This window comes from Aptenodytes patagonicus, chromosome 6 (genome assembly GCF_965638725.1).
Source record: "Aptenodytes patagonicus chromosome 6, bAptPat1.pri.cur, whole genome shotgun sequence".
NCBI classification, from domain to species: Eukaryota; Metazoa; Chordata; class Aves; order Sphenisciformes; family Spheniscidae; genus Aptenodytes; species Aptenodytes patagonicus.
Window position 1 is genome coordinate 16,777,094 of NC_134954.1, and position 21,848 is coordinate 16,798,941.

The 21,848-nt window shown below is 37.1% G+C and overlaps 1 protein-coding gene across 1 annotated transcript in view; it reads right to left on the reverse strand.

Annotated features, from left to right (window-relative positions):
• The window catches only part of NAALADL2 (N-acetylated alpha-linked acidic dipeptidase like 2), a 400,097-nt gene that overhangs the window by 71,274 nt on the left and 306,975 nt on the right, over nt 1-21,848 (reverse strand). The window contains exons 10-11 of the mRNA XM_076341349.1: nt 20,826-20,972; nt 208-303 (exon numbers count right to left, since the gene is read on the reverse strand). Coding sequence (XP_076197464.1) covers nt 208-303; nt 20,826-20,972 — 243 coding nt within the window. The remainder of the gene's footprint in view (nt 1-207; nt 304-20,825; nt 20,973-21,848) is intronic.

Below are 21,848 nucleotides of genomic sequence, written 5' to 3' on the forward strand. Positions count from 1 at the left end.
ACATAAAAGTGTTTTGGTCACACAAGTTGACCAATATAACGGTAAAGACTATTCCAAAGGTGAATCTCAATGAAAACAACTCCACAACTTTTAACTAAATTCAAAGTATTCACAGGAAAAAATAGATTATCTTTCAGAATTATTAACAAATTTAAATTTGGCCATGTGAAAGAAAGTATGTGTAAATGAGATCTCCATTTCTGTTACCTTTGCAATGGTCTCATGCAGGCTGAAGGAGGGATCCAGCTCTTCAGTTTTTGTTGTATGTACAGGAAAAAGAGCTTCGGAGAGAAAGCTAGAATTCTGTGAGAAAGAAATAAGAAGCCTTTTAGGATTCCACATTGATTTCCACCTTCAAATGTTTACTGGATTTTGTTCAGAGACTAAAAAACCCTTCAAACTGTTTTTAAGTTTTGCCGATTATTAGAACTTATTTCACTGATCTAATTAACTGATTCCAAGTCCCCGAAAGAGGCAAAAAACCTTAAAGTCTTATGACTTTATTTCTGGAATGGCAGTTGTCTTTGTAATTATGCTTCCCAAAGCAGCTAAAAATTTTGCCTAGAGGGAGAAAAAATATCCACAGATTTCATTCTGAGCTAGGCAGCAATCAGACATTTTATTAAATATGTTATGATTTAGCCTTCAGAAGAAATGTAAACACAATAATCAAAGAATGTACTTTTATCTTCTGCAACCATCCTACTTCTGTATACAGTAATACCATCTACATAATACGGGGTTTTGGCCAATTCCCTAGAATTATATCCTTTAGGTCGACCAGTCTTTTCAACACCAGGCAATCTTAATATATTATTTGTACAAGGTGTTCACCTCTTGTACTGTAAGAAAGCAAAAAGTTAGGTTGCATATTTGCTGTCACAAGGAAACAACAAACCGATATCCAGGTGTGGACTGAAAAAAAGCAAAACAATACAAAACAAAACCCCGAGCCTCAAAGGCGCACAGATGCCTAAAACGGGAATTATTTTAAACCTATGTTCCTGAACCTGCTACAATAACCCAGAAACTAATCTGAAAAGAAAAATCTTTCTCTACATCCCTATAACTCCTGAGACACATATGCTAAAGTCATCCTTGCTTTTGCAGAGCACCTCTAGTTTTGCTCTTTAGGCTTGACCTGAACTGTCCCTCTCAGAAAAGCTAGGAACCTAGTGCCCATCTAATTCCTACCTGGTATAAAAATAGGTGTAGACGTGCACCTTGATGGACTGAGATGCTCGACTTGGTAAGCATACTTTGAATACACTCACTGTTCACCAACAGCAATGAGTTCAGTACAAAAGCACAGAAACTATGGCCAAAGTTATTTCAGAGATCAGCAGGAGGATGTGACAGTGCATGAGTATCATGCCATTCTAAAATGTACTAGCTATGAGCAGTTCTTCTAAACATACTCTTCAAAGCGAACTCTGATGCACAAATAACCAGAGATGCATCCACTGCATTTAGCTATGTCCTGAAGAGGAACAAAACTTAACCTCAAGCCCTCTGCCAAACTCTGGTTAGCTCTAAGCTATGATGATGATGATGATGCTGAGTTCAGCATCATAATATTTTGTATCTCCTTTTGGAAGGCCTAAATCTTTCCTTGTCCATGAATCTTATTCTGGGTTTTGATTTTAATTTTGGATGCCAGCACCTAAGTATATAATTGTGTTTAGCTAGAATATCCTAAGGCCCTTTATTGTATTTTGTATTTAGTGTACAATGCACTGCGTGCCACGTAGAATCACATACAGGCTTATCAGAGAGATCGACTGGGGACTGCAGAGCGACTACAAGCCTCTCATTAACATACTTCCTGTAGCGTGTCTTTGCATCTGAGTGCTGGGAAACTAGTCTTGTCCTTTGTTTGACAGCCCTGGCAGAATCTCTAGGGAAGTATCCAGTTTCAGATTAAGTTAGGCTAGTCCTAGAACTAACATTTTGCACGCGTCTTTTAATGCCACTTTTTTTTCTGGAGAGGGACAGTAATAAAAGAAAACGTATCCATTAAGAAAGGTTAAGCAGAAGAGTGTGACTCATGAAATGAATACATTTTGCCAGATTCATAATCATAACATTCTACATATGCTAGTTCTGGAGCTTTACATAGGACCCAATAAGAGAATACCCCAATTCTGAGTGCAATTTTTATGTTCTATGAATTTACGTATAAAATAGTACTAGCAGCAATAAGAAGCTGACAATATACCTGGCTCAGAAATGCCTAAATCATCATGAGATTATACTAGTACTATTATTATAGTCTAGAGTCTTTTCAGATTGAATTCCAAATAAAATTCACAGAAGCCCATGGTCCTGTATTTAAGATGAATAATTTTTCTGGTTTAGATTATTTCCCAGACTGTGAGGCAATATTGCAATGTTCTGGAAGCATGTCCTTTTCAAATACCAGCTTCCCATATCTACTAGACTAATATTTCTTCAGCTTCTGCCTCTTGATATATACTGATCTTCAACCGCTTCTGTCCTTGTACTCCAAAAGACACTCATACTCTGTACTGACAAGAAGTGAAGCCCCTTTTTAGGGGCATTAAACTTGGTAATGATGCCCAGCACATTCTTCAACAGCCATATTATTTGCATTCAGAGATCGCATGCTGAGCAGTGGCCAAACAAAGCTTCGGTTAAAAAATATTAAAAACGATCTGAGCTTTAACAGGATTGATTCGTAAGGTTGGCACTCCACTACCTTTTCACTTGCTAAAAACACTCTGTAGGGTTTATTGTTTTAAACATCAGGAAGTGAGCAAATGAGAGAGACAAACAATTTAGATGCTTTGTTCTGGCTTGTACAATCTCTTCCTATGTGACTGAGCTTTGCTCTTTCGCATGCTGGGTTCTAAGCCATACAAAGACTGAAGAAAAATAGTACTTTAGCTAAAAGAGCTGTTAACTTCAATTCAAACAAAAGAAGTTAAAAAGCAGAGAAAAAACCCTACCCTCTTCCTCGAAACAAACAATATAAAGTATCTTACTCATGTACCCCTGGGGGATAAAATACTGGTATCCGATACATGCCTGTTGAATCGGAATTATGTTTGTACTACACAATGCAGTACATTGCATGGATCCAAGAGCTAGTTCTTAATTGGGCACAGCACTGTTAGCTCTCTCCCCGAACAAGTGAGGGACACAAATGCATTATAATCATATCAGTGATGTGATATGCCAATATGCTCTGCTCAAAACTACTCAACTTAGGCATAGTACCCTACAGATGCTCAGTCCACCTCCTGAGCTAGTACATTCACAGCTAAATTAAGCTTCTTTGAACAGTGTGACATGTCTCATAGACATGTTCAAGAAAACTCAGTGAAAAGTATGTCTCAAAAAGGTATGTTACATTGCTGGTAAGTTTGCTTGTTAATTTTTTCTACAAATTAATGCCTCCATGATCAAATTCTATCAGTATTTCCACAGATTTCTAGAAGATTATTTCTGGTAGTAAGCTCCCACCGCTTTCTTAAAAAAAAAAAATATATATATATATATATATATAATTAGCACTGACTTGTACAAATTTTTGTGTTCAGTGATGCATCTGTGTGTTGTATAATTTGTCACAGAAGTATCAGAATAATAAATGAAGTCAGTCTTTTTTTTTTTAATAGATCTCAGGGAGAAGATGCACAAAGTCATTTATTATAAAGATAAAATACATACTTCAAGATTAATTCATAACACCTATTCATCTTTGTTTTAAGTTTGCACACTAGTTTACAGAGCCATGTCATTTGACTGGGGGGAGGTTGAGGAACACTGTCATTCTGCTGCGGTGGTGCTAATGCTGTTCATCATCATTCACATAATTGCAATCAATAACTTAAAAAGAATTACATTATTAATATTCATTCTTGAGTACCTTACTGAGAGTCAGTGAAGGGAATGATTACTGAATTTGATTTGCTACACAAGATCAGATTATCACTCCATCTAGACAAATACTCTTTCTCTGGAATCTAAAACTGGATGGATCAGATGCCTATAAAGCAGGGAAACAACGCTTAACTGGCTTTTATCCCACCCTACTCTAGACACACACCTGCGGAGCACGGGTTAGGATTCTAGTCGTCCTACACTCATCTCGCATTCAGTGGTGAGACATACAAACACTGAAAGTATCCATTCATACCCATTCTCTTAATTTAGGTGCCTTCATGGTGCAGAAGGTCTTGCTTCTCTTACACAACTTAAATGGAAAGAAATACTAGGTCATAAGTGTTTGAATTACACAAGTGAGTGGTGTGACTGAACCCCAAGTCAGCTAGAGCTCTGATGTGGATCAGTCCTGGTATCTTCCTGGAGGCAAACACCTGAAAAGACAAACTTTATTTTTCTTTAAAACTAGGTTTTATGAGAACTGAATCCAGGACAACAGCCTTTATTAAAAAGCCAAAGTCCAACAAAATAAAAAACACTTTGTAAATAACTTCTGCCTGTTGTTTCTTTGCACAAGGAGTCATTATCTTTAGGTTCTTCCTCAGCCCAGCAACCCTTCAGTGACTTTCCACTTTGCAACAAACTCAGCACAGCCCCTGCTAGGATCCCCAGGAAAAGAGGTGGGGGTTTTTTTCCTACCCATCTTGTGGTCAGACTACAAATATGCTCCCTGCTCGTCTCATCAGTCCCTTCTGTATTGAAAAGTTTGGGTGGAGGTCTTTCTGATTTTTATTACTGTGCCCCTCTCACACCAGCCCACTTGCTCTCTCTTTTGCTTGCCTCATCTATGCTCTGGAAAACTCTCCCAGATTGGTGTGCTCCTTCTCTGAAAGCCACTGAGCAATCAACCCTCCTTCCAAAGGCTTCCAACCTAGTCGAGAGCACAGCAGCTGGGCAAGGTAAACAGGTAGCCTTTGCTACTGCCTCATGCTGCCTTTTAAAGGAACACAACATAAGTAAGCAATGATCAGCAAATAACTCAAAACACATTTTATCATCACAAGTGGCAAGTCATTTTGCTCATGATGGAACCAAGACCCTGCTTGCTAAGATCCTGAAAAGGAGTCATACAGAATCACTGCTTTAAGCAGGCTTGAGTATTTTTGCATGGTTAAGCTTTCTGCCCAGAAAACAACGCCTTTCCTATGGAGCGCACGTGAAATAAAACAAATGACTACAATTGTATATATTTGTACATATTTATAGATAACATATATTATTCTGTGTGTACAGACAGCTAATACTTGCAAATAGTTAATCCAAGATTACTATCTGAAATAACTTGCTGACATCTGAAATATCTTGCTTTGCACTTATAAAAGGAAATGTTTAAAACAGTTGCTGTTCCTTCTTGGTTTTTTTCATAAAAGACACCTCCATAAAGAACTACTAGAAAGGCAAACCTATTCCATTTCTCTTGCCTTTTTTTGTCCTTCAAGCACTATGCTCATCAGAGAAAGCTGCATGAACTTTCCAAGTAACAGAAGCCCCCTCTTTATCCCAGGAGCACATAGCAGAGATATGAGTCTAGATGACGTTTCAAGAGTACCTCTCAGCATTTAACAGCAAGCGCAACACTTTCCAACAGCGAGAAACTGAATCAGACTCCTCATTTATTCTTTCGGTAAGCTCACAATAGCAAGCGAATGTTGGCTTGTGGGTTTTTTTTAACAGCAATTTGCTAAGCAAATTTCTAGTAAATACACACTAAGAAAAAGACATGCTAATCCAAAGAGCACTAAAACCAGCTGTATTATTCCGTTGTTTTTCATCCACAGCAGGAGTTACAGCTACAGTTGCTGTCCTTGTACTCTCCGACACTCACTGCCTAAACAAAATTCATCTGCCTTCACTTCTAGTCAGGCACTAGTATCACCCTCACTTTGTACAGTGTGCAGTGTTCTACGTATTGTGCAGCTGAATGCTCTCAAGATGGTATCAATTTATGGACAAACTTTTTCAAGGTCAGACCACTGTGAGACACCCTAAAATTTAGGAGGCCCAACTTCCAGTCATGCCCTTGAAAATTTTCTCCTTGCTGTTTATTGCCTTTTGTAAATTGTTCTTTAGGTACATAGCTATCTAAATGGATTAAGAACATTTGCTCTTCTGATACAAAGCTATGTTTTTATCATACCATCTGTACAATCTAGAAAGGACCACGCCAATAATCCTTGAATTCCCAGTGTAATGATTTGGTTTCTCTACGAGCTCTTTGGAAGAGAAATGAACAAACATAACATGTCTTTAGAAGCAGGCTTCCAATCCCCGCCCCGCCCCCAATTTGTCTCATCTTCCTTCTGGAATGATCAGTTAACCTGATCTTTTCAATACTCATTTAATGAAGCATTCTGTGAAATTAGAAAGACATTGATGTTCCACTTTTCAAATAATGGGTCACTTCTGATTAAACTTCGATTGAACATTCAACTTTCAATCTTAAAACAAATTGCCTCCTTTTCTTTTTAATTTGAACCCAATTTCCTGCTGCCCTTGGGTCTCGTGACAGTAATTAATTGATTTATGAATCGATTAAATGGGGATCGAAAATGCAGGGAAAAAACCCTTAAAACCCCAAACCTGGCTTACTCTTGCTTATTTATGACGGACACTTGCACTAAAATTCACTTCTGATTTACTAGACTCATTTTTCTAACTTATCTTATCCTTCCTCAACTAATTAAGTGAACAGAATGCTTCACCTTCTAAAGGTACTAAATTTGCCATCCCTTGTGTACCGTCTTATAGCATACCTTCAATTTATATGCCAACTTTCAACCAATGCATTTTAAATCATGAATAAAATCCCACAGCAGTTCTGGTGATGTAATGTAAAACAGAGTAAATACCAAGACATACTTTAGAGATCTATTTTGCTGTCATTAAAAAAAAAAAAAAAAATAAATTTTACCCACACTGTCTTAGAATTGGAAATAGTTCTGTGGTACATACAACAAATAATTTTCTTTACTAGGCCAGGACTATGCTGCATCCACAACAGAGTCCTGTTTTCTAGACTATTACTTTAGAAACAGTTAAATTACCAGTTAGGAAACTCAAATTATGTAACTAAGAATTCCTTAATATGCTCTCATTCCATACCTGAATAGATTTTTCTTGCCTGCTGAATATTCCCCAGCATTTATAAGAAAACATCCCTCTGTACTTAACCTGGTGAAAAATACACAAATAACTCCAGAATGTGTTTTTTTTGTGGGGTTTTTCTGTTGCTGTTTTGTTGTTCTTTTTTTGAAAGTAACATGCAGTGGAGGTTTCTCCACTCAGAAATAATGCTCAATCTGGAAAAAAACCCCAGTCTTTAGACTAAAGTTCTTTAATCAGTTTGACTTCACCCTTGTTAATATTTGCCTGTATTGTCCATACTTGCGCCAGCTTAGCCCTTCAGCGCTTCACAATATTTGTGCCACCAATTTTGTACTGCACAAAAGTAAAAGACTCTTAGGAAGGTACAACAGAGAGCAAACAGCGAGAGCAAAAATCCTTCTGAAATTTGTACAGGTAGGCCAAACAGTATAAACATGCTAATCTAACAGTGCTAAAGTCTGCAAAGCAAATACACAAAAGAAAGATGAAAGCTAAGAGAAAGCTGTTTATTTTCTTCACATAGGCCAAAGAATAATGTCTAGCAGATGAGAATTTAGGGGTATAAAGCTTGTGCTGCATCAGGACTGAGAATATAATCTGTTACCCGTCCACATATATATATATATATATATATATGTTGTGTCTGTTCTATGAGCTATTAGCCTGCTTCACTCTTTCTGCCTTTTTGTAATACAACAGCATGAAGAGCAGAATTGCAGCAACCTGAGGGACACACACAAACATGCAGCATCTGGTCACTAAAACACAAAGCCAGTAATCAGTGCTTACCTTCAGAATCAACCTGGGAAACAAGTTTAGTTGGGAGGTTGAATTTGCCTGCAGAGCACACACTATAAAGTTATGCTAGTGCCCAAAACTATTACCCAGAAATCCAGAAGCTCACAATTGCATGAGGACTTGTCTTCATCTGTATTCAAAACCATTGCCAAAAATTTGTCATAGCATGAAGGAAAAAGCCCCGTCAGAGGAAAAGATAAAGAGAGAGCAGCGAGCAGAACAAAAATACCTCTGAAATCTGCACTGCAGGCTCTCACCAATTCCTTCTCCCATTTTACCCTAAGTCAAGCAATTGGCATATGGTGTCTTGGTAGCAAATATACAATTGTATTCCTTTGTGAAACCAGGTGTTTCACCTCGGCTAGGCTGAAAGACCATCTCTTCTCCATTTTCCTTTTTTTCCTGGCAGGGTGTAAGAGATTGAACCAGAGATTTGACTGGAAGAAGGATCAAAAAAAGAGTAATGGAAAAGGGTATCTCATAGACTAAAATATGGCTTATCATCAGCTATCTAGAATACTTTTAGTTTGGGAGGGTGCTGCAGACTGAAGCAGATTTTTAAATAGATTTACTGAAATAGTGGATTATCTAGCTTAGAACATACCGAAGCCAAAGTGTGGTTCTCTAATGTGTGGGTTAAACTGAACTGATGGAATAACACCAGGCATTAACGTACGGCATATAGGATTTCTCACTAGTAAAGGCCCTTAAAGCTGCAAATATATCACAGAAGAGAGTGCATGCCTCTCTGTCACACTAGTAGGGTGACTTTTCCCTTTCTAGCAAATGCTCTTGTTATCTAATTAAATATTCCCCCCAAAAATCCACAAAGGATTATAAAGTGATATAAAAGTTGTTTTTCACTGGTTATTACTTAAATGAAACTAAAGACGTGTATGCTTTTAAACTATTTTTAGAAAGCAAAGCTTTGCAGTTGCCACAGCCTAACCTGTGTCAAAAATCTCATTCAAAGTCAGAATGACACTACTTGGTGAAAACGGGCGTGTCAGGAGTTTCTGACAAGAGGCTTTTCTTTGGTATTTTTACCATTTCAGTTTACTGAAGACATTTTAGAAAAGAAACAAAACAAAATCTATTTTCTGTTTTAATGTTCTGGTAAAGATGCGCACTGACTTTGTGATGTCACCAGATGCTGGACAAAATAAGCAAGACCTGCCAAATCAGACTACACAGAAAACAGAAGAGGCAGAATTGGAATCACTGCTGCGCAATTTATTTTATTATTCAACTCAATTGTAGCCAGAAAAACTCAAGCCAACAGTCATCAGACAGGAAAAGAATATAAGCACTTTTCTCTCATCTCTTTTAATTTAATGTTTTCTTCCTTACCTTAGAGTAAGTGAATTGAAATAATCACTGTAAAACTATATATTCACAGACCGCAGCACAAAGAAAGCAACTTTTAAGATATCAGGGTACTTGCATAGCTTTATTCCTCTCTAGAGTTTTCCCTTGATGCTTTTTAAACTGAAGGCAGAATCAGCAGTTTAAGAAGGAGGAAGCAGCCCAAGCCAGAAATCTGGAACCTCACAGAGGATCTTCCCAAAGCTTCAGAAGGTTAGAAATAGGAGGCTCAGTTCAGATTCTCTACAGGTAAGAGAGAACACCTTTTCTTGGATGAGTGGTGTGAAGGATGCAAGAACATTTTGTAACATTTTATCATCAATTGTGAGCATTCAAATTACACGGAAAACATGCAGTGCCAGTAAGATCATCCTAACAATGTCCTGCTATAACCCATGAATCCCAGTGACAATGTCGTTTATAATCACAGATATTATAAAGCACAATGCTTTTATTTCCTGATTCGATGCTTATTTGCATTTTTTTATTTTTAGTGTTTTAAAAAAATATTTAAGTTATTACGCTGAATGAAGAAATCTGATTTTATCCCCTGGACAGACATTGTGTAGGTGGGAGGCTCACCATTTTGCAGTAAGAATCAGAATTGGCTTTTGCTAAGAACAACAATGATGTCTTCAAAGACAATATTTATTTATCAAAAGCCTTATTAAACAGTTCTTTAATGGCCATGAAAAGATACATCAAACATTGCAAATTTTATTTGAGAGAATGTATCATTGACTCAAATCACAGCTGTTTGATAGTCCAATGATCTTGATTTTTTTCTTCCAAAGTATTAAAAGACAAAGCTGAGTGCCACACTACCAATATCTGCTGACACAAAACAAGTTCTGATACTTATTCCAGATACTCTGCCAGAAGATTTTTACTTGGTCTGTTGAATTTAGCCACTCAGAACAACAATGGTAAAATGTTATCTTGAACGCAATACACCATTTACTTCTCCAGGGAGGACAGATAATTCAGTGCCTTCTATCCTTAGATAATACATGTTTTCAGTAACTAGATGCTTCAGTAGGCTATCAAGCAGAAAAAATAATTGGTGTCTAAGCAAATTTCTCACATGTTTTCCCATATCCCATTGACCCTGTTAATTTCCGGGCTGTCTGTCTTCCATTGACCTTCAACAGTCCTCAGTCAACTCCAGGAAAATGAAGAGCCTATGAGAGAATCTGCAGGGACAGCGTTTACAGCAACAACATGTATTCATGCAGTGTGAATGCTAAAGAAGCTGTGCATTTTTGTTACTGTACGGCAGGTTTATGAAAAGAATTTTCCCCTCCTGGATGCACTGTGGAATGTTTGGGACATCAAAGCACTAGGATTTGTGAGACCAAACAGGTTCTTTTGGAGCAAAGTAATGTATCCAGCTGATGAGGAGATCATCGGTTTCACTAAGATTAGTGGAGTAACAAAGATGCTCTTCCATGAAATTAAGTAACTAAATATTCATATTATTCAATAAAACAACTCAAGCAATCAATTGAACATCAGATGTATTTTGTCTTGTAAAACACTGAGTCATTAACCTTAACAATTTCAGCATGCTCTCGCTACCAAATTCAACTAAATTAGCATCCAAGTGAACAGATGGACTAATGTATTAATGTAGTACTGGTGAGTACTACACTGAGTAACCCCTGAATGTACTGAGAAATTAAAAATCACTAATTTATGCTAAAGGCGGACAGAAAAGAGAAAACATGGTGGTTAGAAGAAATACAGTATAAATAAACAAAAGCATAGCTTTTATAAAGACAGTATAGCCCATGAGTGAGAAAGGCAAGACACACAAGCAGCTGTGGTTTGGACCTACCTTCACAAGTAGTCCCAAGACAATCTACTGGGGACTGTTCGAACTATATTTTGTTACACACTGGCAGTTCATCACTTGTCCATGAACAAAAATGAAACCTCTCTCTTCACCTTAACACATCTAACTCCCATTGCTACAACTTGTTGACCATAAAGTTCTGCTACAAAGTTCGTAAAATCTCGCAGCAGCAAATGCAACAGCACCAAACTCTCCAGAGACAGTTTAGAAAAAGGAAATCCTGGGTTCCCAAGCAATCTGCCATTCTGAGGCTGATACACATTTGCTCCTTAGCAAAGAATTTCTGGTGTTCTCTGGTATTCTAAGCACACTAGTACTATGATTCTTTCATACATGCATGAAACATCTCCCGTAACTCCCCATGGGCAGCTACCAGCTGTGTATTTCCTTAAAAATTTTAACATATACCAGGGAGAAAGGGGAGGAGGAGTAAAACAGGGAAGGAGAGGAGCCACGCAGAGCCGTATTTTTAGATGGAAAAGCTACCAAATTGCAGATCATCACAACACACTGCTGTTATACAAACTCCCTATTAGTCTAGATAAAGAAGGGGAAATATGGCTTCTATTTAGGGTATGAATCTCCCTGGAATATCAGGGTCAAACAACTGGTGTTAATTCTCTTCTAAGGACATTCACGCATATGCCGCAGGCCTGGAAGTTCTGTTTTGAGCAGCTAAGGCTGAAGTAAGTACACCATGTCTTCATATATGGTCTACCCTGATCCTTCAAAGAAAATGATGCCATGATGCTTCTAATTGAAGTTCTTGATAAATATACTTGGATCTGATAAATTAATTGGTACTGGGTGACACTTAATCCAGGAGGACATAAATAATAACAGAAGAAAAACAGCATAAAATTTACCAGAAGAGCCTGGTCAGCCGTAGATCATCCAAGTAGTCAGTCAGAAATCTCAAGACAGTAACTAACTCTTTCCTGTCTGGAAAGGGACTGGAGGACATACTGGAAGTAAAGGAGAAAATGATCTGGATATGGAGTAACAGTGAGCTTAATGATGTGATGTAAAATGTTGAGATGACTGCATTAGGAATATAGAGTTCTGAAACTTCAGAACATAAAAACTGATTGACTCTAAGCACTGTAACTGTTTGACCAGGGAACTACATTAGCGATACAAAAATGGCTCTCAATAAAAGATACCGTAGATCAGACAACTCATGTTTGCTTTAGATATACGCACAGAGGTACAAGGCTGTGCTTGTGTAGTTAAATTGCTTGCTTTACCCAGAATTTGCTGACAAAACTACACCACAGACTTCGCTGCCTTCCATAATGCCACCTTGATTTTATATATAAACATATGCATATAAAATAAAGCGTGTGTTTATATATAATCTATATAAATAATCATTGACAAGAAATTTGCTAAGAGAGAATGTAAGAGACCATTGGTCAGAAATTTACAGTGACAGTTATCAGAGTTCGTTCACAATACATCCAGCCACTTCACATTACAATACATGTTACATTCCTAGGTAAGTTGCAGCTCAGACATTGTAGCTAGAAGACAGATGTTGTGTCTGTCACTGGGGATTATCTGTCCTTCTCGAGTTTGCAAATGTTTACTGGTTGTTTTCAGCTTTGTTGACATATGCAGTCCATTCTGTATCAGAGATACAGAGACAGGGAATTTTTCTTTCAAAGAAACAGTAGCTTTTAATAAATTCTGGCAGCCACAGAAATGATAATAGCTCACTGGTAGGCAGAAATTAACTTTATTTTCATTGCTTGTTTTGTGAAATCTAAGAAACAGTGTGCTGGAGGTTGTAACAGTAATGGACATAGCTATTCATGTGGTAATAGAGGCAGTGGCCGTCAACTACACTGCTGAATTACCTATGCTGCAATGATTGATAAGGCAGTTGCAAATTTGAAAATACCCCCCCCTTCAAACGTTTCGTACAAGTTCCACTTAAATTAAACTTCTCACAGAGGCTAATCACTTAGACGCTTTCACTGAACTAAAATTAAATAACATAAACATCATGTCAAGGTCATAACTGGAACCAACTCAGTACATCAGTGAATCAATAATGAGAGGAAACAGAATCTCCCAGTCACCAGCGGGACAAAGACATTCGTGGTAAGGTCCCAGTGTGGCCAACCTGGCTGACTGGAAAGAGTCCAGACCCTTTACACACGGCCAACACCCAGAACTTCCCCATGCCACCCTGATTTCTATGAATTTGTATGTTCAGTTCAAAACTTTACCTTGACAAAAAAAAACCCAAGAAATGAAACAGCAGCTGAAGGTCCCCATAACACAGGATTGAAATCGTGCTCCTAATCACTGACACCGGAACCCCACAACTTAGAGACTTCAGTACTGTTCCCACACAGACAAAAATTGGTATAACCACCAGTTACCCATTCACTTTTCAAAAGACACAAGCCAGATGCACTGAAGACCGCTCCATACTGCCTAAGCCCTCCCTCTACACTAACACAAGCACATGAAAGAGATAAAAGCAGCATGCAACATGGGAGTTATTTTTCAGTAAACTAGACCCTAAGTTCTCTCCATCAAGGCCAGCTCCTCTGTTTCTTTTCTCAAAACAAAGAAAACTTGGAAAGCTATTGATTTCTTTTAAAAGAAGTGCATGATGTGTCAGCCTAAGCGTGTAAATACTGAAATCAAGAAACTGCAGTAAATTTCCCGAAAGAGTGGTAAAAAAGGAAGAAAAGAGGGCAAGACAGGGGGGAAGGGAGGAAGCAGAGGCAGACAGTAAAAACAACTGAGAAACGACACTTATTGAAGAGTTAAGATTTAGTGGCCTCTGTTTTACACCAGTGCGGGCGAAAAATCACTTTTAAGGGCTCTAATGAAAGTTGAAAGTTACCTTCAAAAAGTTATGCATATTTCAACAGAAATAAAAATCATTATGCATTCTCTCTAAAGGGGATAAAATCTCAAACTGTCAAAATTCTAAACTCTTCTACATATATTACATACAAATGCCTTCTATAAAGAAACCTCTTTTCATTTTTCTTCTAAATTAGCTTAGTGGTCCATGGTATTACACTATCTTGGTCTAGCCTGTGAATAATGTGACAGGTAATTTTTATACTTCTTGCCTGTACTTAAGTTTGAGTGAAGATACGGAAAACAACTTTTACGGTCCAGGTGTAAAAGTAAATGTTCTGTAAGCCCTGCATACCCAAACTTGGACAGCTACCATAAAATATTTCATGCTAAATATGTGTCCATTTTTTTAATAATATGCAGTAACTTGTTTTTTCTCAAGACAAAATGATAATGCTAACATTGATGTAACCTACCACATTATCACAAGGGATTTAAGGTTCTGTGTTATCAGATAGGAATCATTATGTCATAGGATGCGCTGAGAAGGATGAATAATATGCAGATAACATAGGAAATCATCTAGCTATAATTTAAAAAATTGGATTCCTCATGAAACTGCCGACTACAATGACATAGAAATGGATAGTAACAGTCTATTTCCATCTTGAAAAAAGCTCAAAATACTCCTGTACCAGGTTAAGTTTGCAAGTGATCAGGATGGCTTCAAAATTCTGAGCAGTTTAATGGTGTTTGATTTACAATGCTGAAGAAACAATCAAATCTCTAACTGAAACCATGGCAAATCCAGATTATATTTTCTCTTGTACCCAAACATTAGGCAGCCACAGCAAGGCTATTTTTCTCAGTCTCTGTGATTTACTTATGTTCCAGTACTTTAGCAACCATGCTATAAACTGTGCTAAGACAGACATATCAAAATGAATTAACTTGCAACTATGGGGTTGGTTCCTTTCTCTTTAGTGAAGTCCACTACTACACTTCCAAATATACATCTTTGAAAAAACACTTTCCTCTGTCCCCTGCCACAAAGGAAAAAAGTGTGGCCATCAGATTAAAATGTTGAATCCAGCAGAGCAAACTACATTTTTAAGGTGCTCCACCAAGAAGAGGGAAAATTACATGGGATGATACTCATATAAAAAGAAAAACAAGGCAAAGCTTAAAGAAATAAGGGAGAGAAATATGAGAAACAGAAGAAGGTTAAAAGAGGAGGTATGGATAAACTTCTGAAGTACTGAGTCTCTCTGACAGGTAAAACTATGGCTAGAGACAGGAAACAACACAAAATTTTCCAGACCATGCTGTTGGTCCTGGTATTGTATTTTTATATAATAAATGCAGTGTAAAAATGAAAGGAAGGATTTATGCCAAACAACGTTCTGGAGAAGGCTGCAGACACCCTTGATACCCTACTGCAAAAGCTGTGTTATATTTTGACATACATGTGGTACATTTTAAGACATAAAATTAACATTAATCTGTTTTAAGTACATCAGCAGAAAGTTCTTTGAAAGAGTGAGGTCACTCAGCAGTTACAACACTGTGGAAGACTCACATGTCTCCTCTCTCCATATAACTCAAGTACTGACACACATTCTTGGCGTAGCAGAATCTGTCTTCTCCTTTCCATGCTTGATGAGGCCACTAAAGAAGCAGGATTAGAAAATAGCCCTTAATTTTGCCTCAGAATTTCAGTGATCCTGTGGAATCTGCCTCTTCTCCTCCACAAATAATATCCTATTTAAGTACACCAGCCTTAAACAACTGGTACCATAGGCATGCGGAAGCAGCCCTTATCAAAATATATCCCAGCACATTTAGCCCTTCTCAGTATGTACTACCTGAAATCACTATCACTATAACCAACAGCTCTGTAAACAGCTTACATTTTAAATTACATCTTTTCCATAGCAGGTGATGCTTCTATTGCATCTAAAAAGTAATGGGGCAAAAATACCCCTCAGATTCCCAAGAGATTTATTTTACTCTGCCTCTGTAGTAGAGGTAATCTATACTGCTGAATAAAGCTACAACTCCAGTATTAGCTCCCTGTGATGATTTTTATATTCCAAAGAACTTTTTGAAAAGTAATATATAAAATTCCACAGCTGTACCAAGTTGAAACTTTCACACATTTTAATAACATGATTACGACTTGAATACCTTGCTCTTTTAGAATCCTTCTCATATTTATGCTTCAAGCCTTTCATCAAGAGGTAGCATTGTTCCATTACACAAATGTGTGAAAAGAATAGTAAGGAAAGACAGAAGCTAAACTGGGAAAAGAACCTAAACTTTTTGAGTGCGGTGGTTTGACCAGAAGTACAAACTGTTTCTCAGAAACATCACTTTAATTATGAAAGGTGCTTTACAGATTTGGATTAAATGTGCCTCATAGTACCACTGCTAAACCCTGTTCTAAAGCAAGAGAGAAATTAAGGGTTTGTTTTTTTAAAAATAAGTAAAAAAGTAAGTTTGTTTTGATTCTCTAAACATGAAATAATTTCCAGTCAAGTTTCAGAGGTTTCAATCGACATTACTTAGAATTGTGGAAACTCAGCATATTTAATGGCTGAAACACCTCAGCATGGTCTGCTAGGACATGTGTCAAACAAAATTTTGAAGGATTTTAGTTTCAAGTGACTTTGATTATAAAGAAATGAACCTAGGAATCTGAGCAACAAGTTCTCTGCTTCTATACAGGCTTTCCACCCACTGCCTCAAAACCACATCAATTGTATCCACTTTCTGAAATAAATCATTCTATCGTGACAAAACAACTTCCCAAATTGTGTTAAACAGGATAACCCAGAGTATTCTGGATTCATGCATCTTTTCCATTCATGTCTCCAGTTATAGGATATTTCATATTAGTTAACAAGTAAGCGTTCACTGTGACTAAAACCACTTTCTGTTAACACAGCCACAGATTCGAATAATGAGCCTTTTATTGTTGTAAAGGTTAAGTTTCAATAATTTTTAACACTTTTTTTGTATTTTGTAGAGGTCATTCACAAGGGCAGAGCTGAGTCTACAGTAAATGTTACCTCATACGGAAGAACAGAGTTATCAGCCACACACCAGAAATAAACCATTTAATACTAGAATTCCATTAACGTGCAAATTTAAAGAGATGCCAAAAAGCAACAGAGAAGGATAAAAAAAGATGCGTAAGGGAGGAGAAACAAGGTAAGCTATTAAGTGATAAAGCAGTATTTTCTATTACACAGGCACACAGTCAATGTATATCCATTCAGAAAGAACAAAGAATTCAAATAGAAACTGAATGCATGCTCTTCAGATCATACACCACCATATCCAGTGTTTTCAGAGTTATTCCTAATTTACAATCAAGTAACCAAGAGCTGAGCTTCAGTCATGTTGCTTACAAAATAAAAACATGACAGCTGAAGAATTTAAGTCTAAGACAATAAGTAGAATCATGATGAACAGTGACATATCCAAAACCATAGTTTTGTCCTTTATATGCATGTAGTTTCTATCATTATGGAAGATATTTATGTATTACACCTGTTATACCATTTATTGGTTTGAAAATACATTGTCATACAAACTTGTCTAATATTTTCAAGGGCACAGAAATGGTCCACATATGAAAAAAAAATCAGAATTTACTCACTTGCTCCAATTTGTTATTCCTGATGTACCAATGATCACACAATCGAGTCATTCCATTGATATCTAGCTCTTATTGCAGTACAGAGAGTAACAAAGACAAGTCTGTGATCTAAGACCTCTTACTTTATGCTGCTTCTTCTTGTTGATGTAAAGCTAAGCAAAGATGTTTCTAATGCTATTCTCCACTGCGGTGAGGACTAATAGACTTACAATCATGGGCTTTCAGTAGTAGAGAAAATCAGATTTGAAATCAACATTACTTCTCTCTCTGGAGGCTCTACATGGTCACTTGGATGTAAATTAATCATTAACTTGAATAGCATGACTCCTCCTCAAAGTAAGAGAACCTGCAGTATTAGGAAAAGCTGATCAACTTTTCTCCTAATACATTACAAATGAGAATGTGACCCTCACGTGGAGGTAAAGCCAGTGCACGAGAGGTTAGGAGGAGAGGAAGGCTTCAGCAACTGCAAGAGAATCCTTGGAAATTGGGTTAATATTATGTTTTTTTCCACTTGGGAAATTCTTCCAAGTTTACTTCTTACTTGCAAACTAAAATGCTGCATATTGTCTGCTAGTAAATAAATGAACAGCATTTCACTCAGTGCCTTTTTATACTAGTGGTTGAATACTTAGAACGCACTTTACTAGCTCACAGATCTGACCACAGGCATTTGCCATGCAGATTTAACCTCCCTGAGGCTGTGGTTCGCTGTATTAGGTAATTTCAAGCAAGACAGTTTTACTTACCCTTCTGGTCTGAATGTTTCCTCTTACAACTTTTATTTCCTCTTATTTACTCCTCAGGTTCCTGCCAATGAAAAGCTTTTACAACCTTCTCTCTGAGGATTGGCATTATACTTACTGTATAAGAAATGCATTTCTAAAGCTGACCTATAACTGTTGCTCTGTAGGCAGACTACAAGGCCCAGGTCTTGGGCTTTTTTACTCTAAAACAGTTTTTTTTGAGTGTGGAATAGCATCAGTTTTATGTGACACTGCACGCTGTCTGACAGGTGGATAAAATAAACAGCTAATGTCTATTCCAGAAGAGGAGAATTTCCTGAGTAGGTCACAGCAGTGAAAGAGACAGCCGAGGAAATCAACCTGGTAAAATGATAGTCTACAAAAGCATGTCAAAACATCCTATTTCTGAAATCTGTTTTCCCAAATCCAAATCTTGTTTTGCAATGAAGCTGACAAAGCTGAGGCATAGTTTAAAAAGCTGAATGGCTTGGAAACAAACAAGCAAAAATCCCTCCCTGCAACTCAACAGATTATTTTCAGTCACTAACCTGCATAAGAGAAATTCCTACAATGTTTATTAATATGGCTGTAAACCCAGAATAATTTCTGTCTGCCTTATAATAGTACTATCCCTGTTTGATACAATAAACATAATCCCCAATAAACAACTGCAATAAACAGTAAACAATAAACAGATTGCTTGTCTGGTAGAATATAGCAAACTGGGAGAGACAATGAGCCTATATTTTGAAGGGCTGTTAATAATCAGTACAATAAATAACAAAAATATAGCAAAGAATCCAAATTTAATCATTCTGTGTAACTTCACTTTTAGGAAAAAATCCATCTTCTTCCCAACAGAAATTTACACATTTTGCTAAGCAGATTTATTTCTCGCATGAAATAGATGTCACGGGGTCAAGATCTCCTATGGTCCAAGAGGTGCAGTACATCAACTTCAAGACTGCAGATTACACTTATCACAAGTTTATTTCTAGGAAATGATTTTGCAAGAAGAACAAAAGCTGAGTTTTCAACAGAGAACCAAAGTTGCTGTATCATATTTAAGCAAATATGAAAATATTTTCTTTTATGATTTTAATTACATTGTCGAGTCATTCTGAGAGACAAAAATGCACATCTGCAAAGTTAACTGAACACAAAGAATAACTTTGGTAGGATTGAAATAGACAATAGCCAAGGGAACCTTCAGTGTTCATATTGTAAATGTTGCTGGGAAATACTTATTATTTTGATATATTGAAGTTTGCAGATTCTTCCTCATGCTCTATAGATCCTGTATACACAGATCGGGAATGAAAACTATGTGGAATAGCTGCTAAGTGACAACAGAAGTTTGCACTGGACCACAAGCCTGTCATAAACATTGCACTCATAGATCTTCTGCCTTCACATTTTCCTTGCAGCCTTTGCCTTGTGTTTAATCTGAAATAGAATACTTTGCCTAATAGGTGCAGTGATGTTTAGAAACAGAAGTCTCCTTATTTATATAAATTCTTGACTTAATCTATTTCAATTTACACAACAATATCACAACAATGTTCCAATACTTGGCATATTTCTGTTTTGCTTTGCATTTGTGAAATAGAAAGATATTAGCATGCAGTGCCAGAAAGTATTCCAGCTCAACTCAGCTTCACCTTTGTTCTTGAACTTGGAAAGATGTGCGCATATGTAGATAAGCACAGTGCAAGAAGAGAAATGAGGGGAATATGAATTCAATGCATTGTTACCTTTGCAAGAAAACACACACCTTTTCTCATGACCACTGTATCTTGAAATAACTGATGCCAGGCTTCCTGATCCTCAGCTGACCAACTGAGGGTAGGTTTGAGGTGTCCAGGTACAAATACAACCTACAGTAGTGAAGGCTGACAAAGGACAAACTTTCCTAACAGTTTATCTGTGTCCAATTCCAACCTGGTCTCCAAACAGCGTAACATGCCTCTTCCTTCCACTTACCTTGCAGAGGACAATGGGCTGAAAAAGAACATGGTGTTTTGAAGACTCCAATCAAGCATACAGATCTTTACAACCAACATATATACTAGAGTCATGTTTTGCCCACAGTATGAAAATGGATATAAAATTCATTTTGAAGGCTGTCTCATCCTACTGTGCAGGAAAAAAATACATATCAAAACTTGTTTCCTCTATGATGAAAGCAGTCTGAAAAGTTGGGTTAGATAATATGTAACCTATAATACTAACAGCAATATTAACATTTTAAACATAATATCCTCCAATTTTTTTTTGCTTTTGATTTGTTCTAAACATTTATCTGTTTGTTTGAATGCCATACCCCTATAAAATCAGTCACTTTGAAGCTCTGTGGTAATCCTCTGAAGATGTAAAAAACCATACTTATAGGAGATAACTTTCCACTACAACACGCTTGTCATGTAAGGATATAACCTGAGAACATCTAATTCTATCTTTCTGCTATTTTCAGTTTGTCCATTTTTATTCATACTACCTCTGATGTTTTGATGTCCTCATAAGAAAACTGCGTGGCAGGTACTCCAAGATGGTTGATGAAATAATCTGAATCTCCCTGTATCTGCACAGAACTCACATTAGATGCTGGACATTTAGTCTTTTCCACACAGTTGAAGCTCTGGCTCTGAAAAACAAACACAAATCAAAATTCTACTTACTTACTTGCTACCAGACTCTTAACAACTCCTATCAGTACCTCATTTATACAGCATTCTTTGGGTCAAAGCATTTTAAAAACAGGCTGGAACTTACACTGGTGCAAACAGGTATTAGCTGATTCATACTTAGTAGTGAGTGATCCTACAAACCTTTCACCCCCTTATTGATATATACTGCAGTCTTTGGGATCGGACATAGCAGAGAATGAAGAGTGTGCTGCAACATGGTTGAGTCTTTCAAAGGACAATGAAAGTCATATCTAATTGAAATGGTAGGAGGGGCAAGAGGAGAAGCCTTTGGCAGGCATATGAAATGCCCCATACTGGGCAGGAGATCAGAGGTCATCATGGCGCCTTTTGGAAGCACGTTCTGAGATCTTTAATGGCTACTAAGGAATCAATTCTTTATTCAGTTAATAGCAAGCTCTCTAACAGAAAAAGCTGAATCAGATAATCATATTCAAGGTATCTATGGTCTATGAAATGCTGGCAATGTAAATAATTTGGTGCACTTGCAGAGCAGGGGTTAAGAATAAAAAAAGAATTAAAAGGCTAAAGATACATAAATACACATTTTCTGGGTAAATTGCTTAAAACAATTCTAGTCAGTGACACGTTTGTATTTCTTTCACGTAAGTATTTAATGGTGAAATCTTAGCAACAGAAATGTAATAAACATAAGATGAAAACTGGAAAACAAGCCCAAGACTGAGTGCCACATATTAGTGTAGCTTTCAAATACATCAGGTAATTAAAGACTTAATAAACAGTAGGCACAAAGGCTTTCAACATCTGTTATAGCAAATAAGCTGCTTAGGTTTCTATTTAAGATTGTTAAGAAG